The 11,030-nt window shown below is 41.0% G+C and overlaps 1 protein-coding gene across 1 annotated transcript in view; it reads right to left on the minus strand.

The window, feature by feature from the left end:
* ST6GALNAC3 (ST6 N-acetylgalactosaminide alpha-2,6-sialyltransferase 3) overlaps window positions 1-1,324 on the minus strand; it is a 610,381-nt gene extending 609,057 nt beyond the window's left edge. Inside the window, exon 1 of the mRNA XM_025288426.3 lies at window positions 1,152-1,324. Coding sequence (XP_025144211.1) covers window positions 1,152-1,169 — 18 coding nt within the window. The 5' untranslated portion in view covers window positions 1,170-1,324. The remainder of the gene's footprint in view (window positions 1-1,151) is intronic.
* Between the last annotated feature and the right edge of the window lie 9,706 nt (window positions 1,325-11,030).

An 11,030-nucleotide genomic window follows, 5' to 3' on the forward strand; every position in this document is an offset into this window, starting at 1 on the left:
AACATCAAGGCATGTTGGAAGAGGATTCAGGTAACTAATATAGCAGTAGATGGCTTCAAATCACTCCACAGAAAAACAAATGCTCCTACACACACACACACATACACACGTATACACACACAAATTTCTGGTGTTTTCCCTCTGTCACACACAGCTTCCCCAAACTTGGAACGAGTAGGCCTTTACACTCTCCAGTCAAGGCCCAGGAAACTTTCATGCTGTGAATGTTTTTGACTCATATACAGTCAGGAGTCAGGTTAGGCACCAGTAGAAACAATAGTGCAGAAAAATGAAAAAACAAACAAATTGAATGAAAAAATAAACAAAATTCCCTGTGGAATAAGAAGTTCTCAAGTGAGGCGCTCACACCAAGTCCTCCCACCTGATGCTACAAGGCTGTGAACCTAGAAAGATGTTCACTCCAGGCTAAGAACACACGTGGAGAAAGAAAACTCAACAAAGAAGGGGCGCCTGAGCAGACTCTGAGAGGGAGTGAAATCATTTTGTCTGTTTGTGAGCAAAAGAAAGGTTCAACTGTTTAAATTTTTTAGCCAAAGTTAGGTTTGAAATTCTCTACTAATAAATACATCCTCTTGTGAACTCTTCCGAAGTGGAACTTTGGGCACAGAGTTAGCTGATCTCACAGAAAACTCATTCCTAAGGGACTACCTGTAAACTCAGAAGTTTCTGTCTTCATATGATCAAATGTAAGGTAGAACTCCCTCTGCTCACTCTCATCCCATTCAAAAGCGCTCTACTCCTCAGCATCAATAATCCGTGGCCAGCCTTTGCTCTACTGTGCGTGGCTTCAGAAAGGCCTCAGGCATCGGGGCCGCGGGATTCGCTGGAGCACCCCTCCCCTCCCTGCCATCCCCATTATTCGGCACACAGCCCTTCTCTCCCCTGGAGCCAACAGTCTGCAGTTCCTTCAATGCAGGCGCGAGCAGGCAGGAATGGTGGGAAGAGAAGCCGTGCCAGCTACATGTTTCTAAATCTCCCTCCATATGCATTTGCCAAAGGAACAAAAAGAAAATCAAAGCCAGGAAAAGACAACTGAGATGAGGATGCGGTGGGACCGCGGTTGACTCCGCGCCTCTGAGCAGCAAGAGGCTGGCCAACCACGCGTCCGAGCCATAGATGCGATTCGTTACCTTCAGGATGCAGGCCATGGCGCTCCGCCGGCCCTCCTGCCACCGAGCAGCGGGCGCGCCTGGGTCAGGGGCAGTCCCGGCGACAGGCTGGAGGCTGGTACCGCTGCAGGACCGCTCCAGCCCACATTCCCGCAGATCCAAATAAGGGGACCGCGGTGAGAGCTGCGCGGGCACAGGCCCCGCCCCTTGGGTCGTGGGCCCGCCCCCGGCCCCGTCCACTGGCTAGCGGCCTGCGAGGCCCCGCCCCCAGATCACGTGCCGTCCCTGGCGCCTGCGGCTGCCTCTTGGTGCTTGCTACTTTTTCTTTTCTGTTTTTTTCTGTAAACTTCTGTCTGTTCATCGTATATAATGTCGCTCAGCAGCAGGCTGGGAGTTAAGATGGGTCCCGCTGGGGAGAGAAAGTGGCCTTTTCTTCTCTCGATAAGGTCTTCGCTAACAGATCAGAGAACTCATAGCAGACCCTTCACACTTTTAAAGTTTAGTGGGTTTGGAATCATCTCTCTCCAGGCTTTGGGTACATCAAAGGATTCTTCAAAAGTAGCAAAATTCTCCCTAAGCTGGTCAAGGAAAGAGCCTTCATTCTACTTTAAAACCCTGTGATGGCCTTATCTAAAATTAATTTGCCATTAAAAGGGAGAACAAATGTCAATCAAGGAAAGATGCAACCAACTGGAGCCTATGTAGGATATATTTCGTTTCTAAGTACACAATGTCTTCTTTCGTGGCTCAGGCGGTAAAGAATTCGCCTGCAATGCGGGAGACTTGGGTTCGATGATCTTTCATTGCCTGGAGAATCTCATGGACAGAGGAGCCTGGCGGGCTGCAGTCCACCGGGTCGCAAAGAGTCGGACACAACTGAGCGACTGAACTGAACTGATAATGCATTACTCTTTCCTGCTTTAAGCTTACGTTTTTAGGCAAGAATACTGGAATGGATTGCCTGCGGTTCTCCAGGGAATTTTCCCAACCCAGGGATTAAAACCTTGTCTCTTACGTCTCCTGCAGTGGCCGGCAGGTTCTTTACCACTAGCACCACCTGGGAAGCCCATGAAAAATGTATGTATACATAAATACACTGTAAATAGAATATATGTATATATATGAAAATATAGTATATTTTCATATATATACATTAACCATGTATATGTGTATATATATGTGTGTGTATATATATATATATATTGAGTGTGTGTGTGCATGTGCACGCACATGCACAGGACTTTGCCCTTTCCTGCAACAAGTTTAGAATTTGACAATTTTGTTGCAGTTTCAGTAACAAGGTTAGATCTAAACTTTTCTATTAGCATTGGAAATCCAGAGAGGCCATATTTCACCATCCAACCTGAATGCTGCTGCTAAGTCACTTCAGTCGTGTCCGACTCTGTGCAGCCCCATAGACGGCAGCCCACCAGGCTCCTCCATCCCTGGGATTCTCCAGGCAAGAACACTGGAGTAGGTTGCCATTTCCTTCTCCAGTGCATGAAAGTGAAAAGTGAAAGTGAAGTCTCTCAGTCCTGTCTGACTCTTAGCAGACCCCACGGACTGCAGCCTACCAGGCTCCTCCATCCATGGGATTTTCCAGGCAAGAGTACTGGAGTGGGGTGCCATTGCCTTCTCCCATCCAACCTGAATACTCTGATGCTAAAACACGGTGAGGTATAGCAGCTCCACCTAAGAAGCAGGTGATCTGGGAGAAGACATGTCCTAGGCCCTCTCCACCTCTCTTCAGCAAGCCCCCTTTCCTTGTTAACTGAAAAGCAACAAGGAAAGCCCAATTCCCCATCCAGAACTGACTAAGAGAAACAGTTATTTCTATGAGGAAAGTAACATCACATACATAGCAGAAAAAGGGAGAGACTGACCTGTGTATATACAGATCTCCACCACTTAGTCTGTCAGAGAAATATTAAAAGTAGGCCCAAAATATTTACTCAAAAGAAGTTTCACTTGCTGGAAGCCCAGTTTAGTTTGCCTACATGGCGTCAGGAAAAGCACTGTAGGCTGCCGGTGGTAACTGTGACATCTGAGATTGGCTCACAAACCATAGAGCAGAAGCCCCAGCTGTCAAGGAAGGCATTTGATGTTTTCTTGATGAGAACATGCAAAATCCCGGGAGAGCAGGAGGAACCTCAGAAAGGGGTTGCAGAGGCTGAGACTGTGGAGGAACTGACTTGCTCCCAAGGGAAACTCCTCTTTTTAGTCTCCCTGAAGGAGACTCTCCTCTCCCACTCCTTCCTCTAACCCCTCCGTCTGTTTCAGAGATCTGCTGTATTTTCAAGGAAGAACTCCTTGATCCTGACTGCGTGTTTTAAACCACCACTTTCTCTCATGGTCTTCAGTGAGTCAGGAATACTCAGTATTTAATCTGTTTATGAATTCAACAAACTTTTATTGAGCTGCTACTAGAAGATTAAAATTTTTTTGAGCTAACGTTAACTGGAGGATAAAACTTTTATTGAAGTACTACAGGACCTATCAGAGATGAGAGAATGATTTCTGTGGTCTCTAGCATTATCTCAGGTTCTGTCAAGTGGGAAAGATAAGACATATATGATATAATACAATGTGATAAGGTCCTTAACCAGGGTTCCCTAATGGCTCAGACAGTAAAGAACCTGCCTGCAATGCAGGAGACCCAGGTTCGATCCCTGGGTCAGGAAGATCCCCTGGAGAAGGGAATGGCAACTCATGCCAGTATTCTTGCCTGGAGAATCCTAGAGACAGAAGAGCCCAGTGGCTACAGTCCAAGGGTCACAAAGAGTTGGACATGGCTGAGTGACTAACACAACAAGGTCCTTATCCAAAGTGGAAGCAAAGCTATAAGAAAAGAGGGACTGAGTCTGACAGGGAGGCAGGTGGGAAGGCCAAGAGCAGACAGAGCTCTCTTTTTCCATCCAGAAAGTTTGCCGTTCTGGGAAACAACACAGTGGACTCCAGCAAGCAACCCCATTGAGCCCTTCCTTGCTGGAAGACCTTTATCAAGTTTCTTAACCTCTCTTTAATCCTTAGTTTATTTAATAATATGTAATTCCTTGTGAAAAATAAGATACTGCTTGTAAATCCACTCACCTCAATCTCCGGCACTATGAGCATTCTCAAAATGGTAGCTCTTTTTCTAAAGCAAAAAAAAAAAAAAAGTTGACTAAAGAGAGTGTGAATAGGATGATTTCCATTCTTCTTGGGTGTCTCAGAAAAATAAACACTGAGCAGGCAAACAACTAGCATCCTGTGGCTTGGGTACATCGCCGAGAGGGTTTCACTAGCTCCCTCAGTCTTGTGTATGGATCTCTCAAACTCCCACCCATCCATGTCCACACTTCCCAAAATGTTATTCTTTTGTTAGCATCCATAAATTATAACTAAATAGGGGCAGGAATTGTCACATTTTATAACAACCTAAAAACAAATTCAAACAATTCTAAAGTAAGTCTGGACCAAAAGTTTTACAAAACAATATTAACAGTCATTCTTTGAGCTGGACAGAAGTTGGGTGAGAAAAAAAGCAGTTGGATGGTAATAAAAGCATATTCTGATCTTATTAGGGAATGAAGGCACAGCCAGATGTGCAGGGGGGTACTGGTTGTCTGTTTTAAAGCTAGCCAAACTATAGTAGTAGCTTAGTTTAGCCCATAGATAAAGCATAATTTTCCAAGTCTCAAGTTACATGACTTAAAGCTAAAAGCCTGTTTCCAAAAATAATAATAACCAACCATAGGCACCCTGCAACTATATAGAACATCCCATTTGATCCTCATGACATCCATATCAATGTTGTCATTCTCAGCTGGAAAGCAGAGCAACAGAGATTTGAACTGAGATAGTTGGGCTTCTGTGTCTGCACTCATAACTGCTACACTCAGCTCCCAGGTAGATTAGGAGCCCAATCTCTATCATTTGACATCATTCAAATTTAATCTAATTGTCTTAGATTTGATAGTCAAAAAACCAAGGGTAAGAATATATCCTCTCTAGAATACATACTGGGACCTACCCAGGAGGCGCTAATGGGAAAGAACCTGCCTACCAATGCAGGTAGATGTAAGAGATAGGGGTTCTATACCTGGGTTGGGAAGATTCCCTGGAGAAAGGCATGGCAACCCACTCTAGTATTCTTGCCTGGAGAATCCCATGGGCAGAGGAGCCTGGTGGGCTATGGTCCATAGAGTTGTAAAGAGCTAGACACAACTGAAGCAACTCAGCACACACGTGTGCCACGTACTAGATACAGACTAGGATACAAAACCTAGAGCAAATATGTAAGTATATGGGAAATAAATACATTCTATCTTTCTAAGTGTACAGGATAGGTATACTCACTTGTATCTATCAACCCCTAGCTCCTGGGTCCTACTTTAACAAAGACATTGCATATCCCATCCAGGTTTCCCATAAAACCAGCTATTACCACCTTCTGTTCCTGAGAATTTCATCTGACCGAAGACTCTCCCTGCTGTATCGCTCATGGTTGTATGATGTGGGTGGGGCCTGCTGTACAGTAGCCTGCCAGCCCTTGCTTTCCTCCATGGTAAGATCCTTGGGAACTGGCCCTATTGTTACATCAGCCTCCTGTGGGTTCTTCTGGGCTCTAATGGTCCATCTTCCGTTTCCTCAGCAGCCTTTCACCTTAATTTTAATATGCCTTAAGGCTGAGATTTTATAAGTTATGACAAGTCATGGGCTAAAATGTCCTATTTAAATTCAGTTTTGCTTTCAGTGTAAACAGTCCCATTACCATGTAATTCTCTGAGTTATAATGCTTCCTGATAGAAATAGAATTAAAACTCAGACTCCCATAACTTTTCCAATTTCATCTTGCACACATATTAATTTAATATATTTGTATTCAACACAGAGTCATTTATTAATGTTTTAATTGGATCTCAGTTTTGCCCATCTAAAATTTTTAAATGAATTCCAGATATCATAAAACTCTTCTTGTCATCTACTACATAAATTATGCTTCTATAGGAGACTGCGGCTGGAAGATTCATTATACAATGTTGTGGGGCAGTCATTTTTTTACATTCTCGGCTAGGGTAGGAAATGATTTTTTTTTCTAGAATGCATTGCACTGTTACAATTTTGGCCTAGGAACTTTTTCATACCCTAAAGCATGTCTATTTGTCCATGTCCATGTGTGCATCTGCATCTGTATCTATATCCAAGTATTCTGTGGTTGTGCTCTTCTAGGTGAGTATTTATGAGACCATACTGACATGTGAGTTAAGCTTTACTTCCCTCCATTTAGGGTAGAAGATCATTCCAAAATTTCATCTATTTTACATTCCCAACACTTGAGCTTACTGCTTTTTCAAAGCTTTACAGTTCTAATCCAGATTTCATCATTATCCCTGACTATAGTCATACTTATCTGGGATTAGCTCCAAAACAAGTTATGCATTTTTATTTTAAATTGTATTTTTTAAAATATTATAACTTTTCTCATTCTCAACGTTCTCCTTTAATTTCATCTCTGCCCTACTCTACTGAATGATCTACTGAGAAATGATCGTCCCATCATTTCTCAAAAAAATTTTTTGTAAATGAGACAAAAAATTTAAAAAGATATCTGTTTTTAAGTAAAAGATAAAAATGTGAGATTCGTATTTTACCTAATTTTTATTACCTAGAGAAATGTAGGTTTTAACCAGGTTTGGTTTCCTTAAAGAAATCCGCCTAAGATTTTTTAAAAACACAGTCAACTGAAAGCAAGCATGGCTAGAAACTCTGGCATGTCCTTTGAATTTGGTTTGTATTGGATTTCTCTAAAGTTATTGAAGGCTCCACTATTAATTGAGTCTGATATTTCTTAACCACATTTCCCAGGGTCTGTTTTCTTTTTATGGTGAGGTTCTTCCCATGTGTTTCTCTACACTCTTCTTATATTTCACCCCTCAGCGAGGCTTGGTGACACGCTGCCTTAAAATATTAGAGGAAACTTGGTATTTGAAATGAATCCATGGTGGATCTGATGCGAACACCCACAGGAGTGGTCTAACATTTGGCCTCCTTCTGCAGTGTGTCTTTGCCTGAACCACTTTTTCTCTAATGATCTGGCTCTCACAAACCCTCTAGAGACAGTGAGCTTTTCTGGTCCATTCTTTGTGTCAGTGCAAACTCACTTTTTGTAGCTCTATCTGAGCTATGTAGGAAAAGTAGAAAACAAACAATGTCATACAATCCAGAGAAGAAAGGTCCAGGGAGGAGTCATCTAAATACACTCTTAGAAAAGCCCCAAAACACAAGGTACTGTTTCACGCTCAACAACGTCAAAATCTGTGAGAGCCGCTCACAGCACACTTGTGGGAGATTAGGATGGACAACCTCAGAGAGTCAAGGAACATGGCCTTTGCTGAAATAGCATTCATTCTTTTGAAGAGCAGCAATTCTAAAGCAACAGTGGGGTTAAGAATCTGAAACACTGTTGTTCATTTTTTTATGATTTAACAAACATTTGTAGGCACAGATGATGTGTTTAGGAAGCAAAGGCAGTTTGGCTTCCTCCTATATTCAAAACCTGCATGGGTTCCTTTTCATCTCAAGCTGGGTGTCTTATAAGCATGCCAACCTTCCTTTCCATTATCATTGCCCATTATTCTCTTACATCAGGAGTCAGCAAGCTTTGTTAGTAATGATCTATATACTGAATATTTCAGACTTTTTAAACCATTTATTCTCTGTCACAACTACTCAGTTCTGCCCTTTGCCACATTGTACCTGTAGTACACATGTACATTGTACAGTCTGCACTGTGCCACAAAAGCAGCCACAGACATACACAAATGGATAATGGCTGTGTACCAATAAAACCTTATTGGTGGACACTGAAGTTTAAATTTCATATAAATTTTCAGTGTTATGAATATTCTTCTTTTTTTTTCAAACATAAGAAAAGGTGGCAAGAATACACAGAACTATACAAAAAAGATCTTAATGACTCAGGTAACCATGACAGTGTGATCACTCATCTAGAGCCAGACATCCTGGAATGCAAAATCAAGCAGGCCTTAGGAAACATCACTATGAACAAAGCTAGTGGAGGTGATGGAATTCCAGTTGAGCTATTTCAAATCCTAAAAGATGATGCTGTGAAAGTGCTGCACTCAATATGCCAACAAATTTGGAAAACTCAGCAGTGGCCACAGGACTGGAAAAGGTCAGTTTTCATTCCAATCCCAAAGAAAGGCAATGTTCAAACTACCACAAAATTGCACTCATCTCACACACTAGCAAAGTAATGCTCAAAATTCTCCAAGCCAGGCTTCAACAATACGTGAACCATGAACTTCCAGATGTTCAAGCTGGTTTTAGAAAAGGCAGAGGAACCAAAGATCAAATTGCCAACATCCACTGGATGATCAAAAAAGCAAGAGAGTTCCAGAAAAACATCTACTTCTGCTTTACTGACTATGCCAAAGCCTTTGACTGTGTGGATAACAACAAACTGTGGAAAATTCTGAAAGAGATGGGAATACCAGACCACCTGACCTGCCTCCTGAGAAATATGTATATATTTGTATGAAATATGTATGCAGGTCAAGAAACAAAAGTTGTAACTGGACAGGGAACAACAGATTGGTTCCAAATTGGGAAAGGAGTACATCAAGGCTGCATATTGTCACCCTGCTTATTTACCTTATATGCAGAGTACATCATGTGAAATGCTGAGCTGGATGAAACACAAGCTGGAATCAAGATTGCCAGGATAAATATAAATAACCTCAGATATGCAGATGACACCACCCTTATGGCTAAGCGAAGAAGAACCCAAGAGCCTCTTGATGAAAGTGAAAGAGGAGAATGAAAAAGTTGGCTTAACATTCAGAAAACTAATATCATGGCATCTGGTCCTATCATTTCATGGCAGATAGATGGGGAAACAGTGGAAACAGTGGCTGACTTTATTTTTCTGGGCTCCAAAATCACTGCAGATGGTGACTACAGCCATGAAATTAAAAGACACTTGCTCCTTGGAAGGAAAGCTATGATCAACCTAGACATCATATTAAAAAGCAGAGATATTATTACTTTGCCAACAAAGGTCCATCTAGTCAAGGCTATGGTTTTTCCAGTGGTCATGTATGGATGTGAGAGTAGGACTATAAAGAAAGCTGAGTGCAGAAGAATTGATGCTTTTGAACTGTGGTGTTGGAGAAGACACTTAAGAGTCCCTTGGACTGCAAGGAGACCCAACTAGTCTATACTAAACGAAATCAGTCCTGAATGTTCATTGGAAGGACTGTTGTTGAAGCTGAAACTCCAATACTTTGGCCACCTGATGCGAAGAACTGACTCACTAGAAAAGACCCTGATGCTGGGAAAGATTGAAGGCAGGAGGAGAAGTGGATGACAGAGGATGAGATAGTTGGATGGCATCACTGACTCAATGGACATGAGTTTGAATAAGCTCTGGGAGTTGGCGATGAACAGGGAAGCCTGACATGCTGCAGTCCATGGGGTCGCAAAGAGTCGGACACAACTGAGCAACTGAACTGAACTGAAAAATGTATGATTCGTTCTTGGTTCTGCAGGTTGTATAAAGTAGTCTCCAGGCCAGATTTAGTCCAAAACAGGTTTGTCAACCCCATCTTAATCTTTGTACTCTTCATGCAGCCAGTTTTCACTGTCCTTCATGGCTGAATCAAATCGGTGATTTTTTGGACACCCTAGTCTACCAAAGATTCCCATATGTGAATTCTAGCAATTAGTTTGCAAAAATCTTTGTTGGTCAATCACATCCTATCTCATGGCATTTCTTCTAACATTAATTTGTCCTATTATCTGAATCTTTATTTTGACTTTTATTTTTGGCCTTACTTCCCAAATAGATCACAAGCTTCCTGACTTATTTCTTTCTTCTTTACATCTTTCACTTCTCTGTGCTGCAAACACAGCAACTATGAAGAGATAACGAAGAATGCCAGGTGAGAAAGTGTTAGCAGCCCCAAATTTATAAGCCTGAAAAACCAGGCTGTCCTACCATTTTGAACACTACTCAAAGATTTTGAGAAAAGAATTTTGCATGTATTATTAATCCTTCCACCACATATGATATTCTCGGATTGTCTTATATTTCTCTTTAAGGCATATATCATCTTAGTCCTTTTTATTTTTTAATCAACAGACTGATGACTTGATTTAGATGGATTTTGCAGCCCATGTTTAATGACAAGTGTGGCCTGTAATTACCCCTGTGGGTGTTCTCAGTTGATTAAGAAATCAGTGATGCTTTTCTTCTAAATGAAAGCTGCCTTATTTCCATCATGATACTTTTTAAAAAATCACCCTGTACAGTATTTTTTAATCAGTTGCAATGCATTCTGTTTATCCAATATTTATTCTCATTAAAAATTACTTTCTGACTTACACTATTATTTTTTCCAGTTCATTTCACTTTATTTTATCTTTATTTTTATTAAAATGAAGTGAATCAGATCTTATAAATAAATTCATTTTGTCTAATAGATGAAGAGATGTGGATTTTCAAAGGTATCAAATATTTAAATAACTGAGTTTGCAGTTTTTACTGACACTTTTGTAATTAAGAAATAGTAAGAAGTCATATTCTAAATTATGACATAGTCCTAATAAGATTAGTCTTCCCTTTCAAGCAGTGAATTCAGCAGTATTCAGGACAAGCATGGCATGATTAGAACATTAGAAAACTATCATTTCCTTTAACTCTTATCAGTTTACATTTTAAATGAGTTACCATTTTCTCCATTTTTTAATTGTAATTAAAATTTGCCATTTAAAAATAGGTGAAAATTATTAAACCACCTCTCTCCTGATAAATTAACCTCTCTGTATTTTCAACAAAAGTATGTCTATTAGTACAGCCATTGGATGAATTTAATTTTTTTTTTTAAAAACTACATT

This window comes from Bubalus bubalis, chromosome 6, assembly GCF_019923935.1.
Source record: "Bubalus bubalis isolate 160015118507 breed Murrah chromosome 6, NDDB_SH_1, whole genome shotgun sequence".
In the NCBI taxonomy this organism is placed as follows: domain Eukaryota; kingdom Metazoa; phylum Chordata; class Mammalia; order Artiodactyla; family Bovidae; genus Bubalus; species Bubalus bubalis.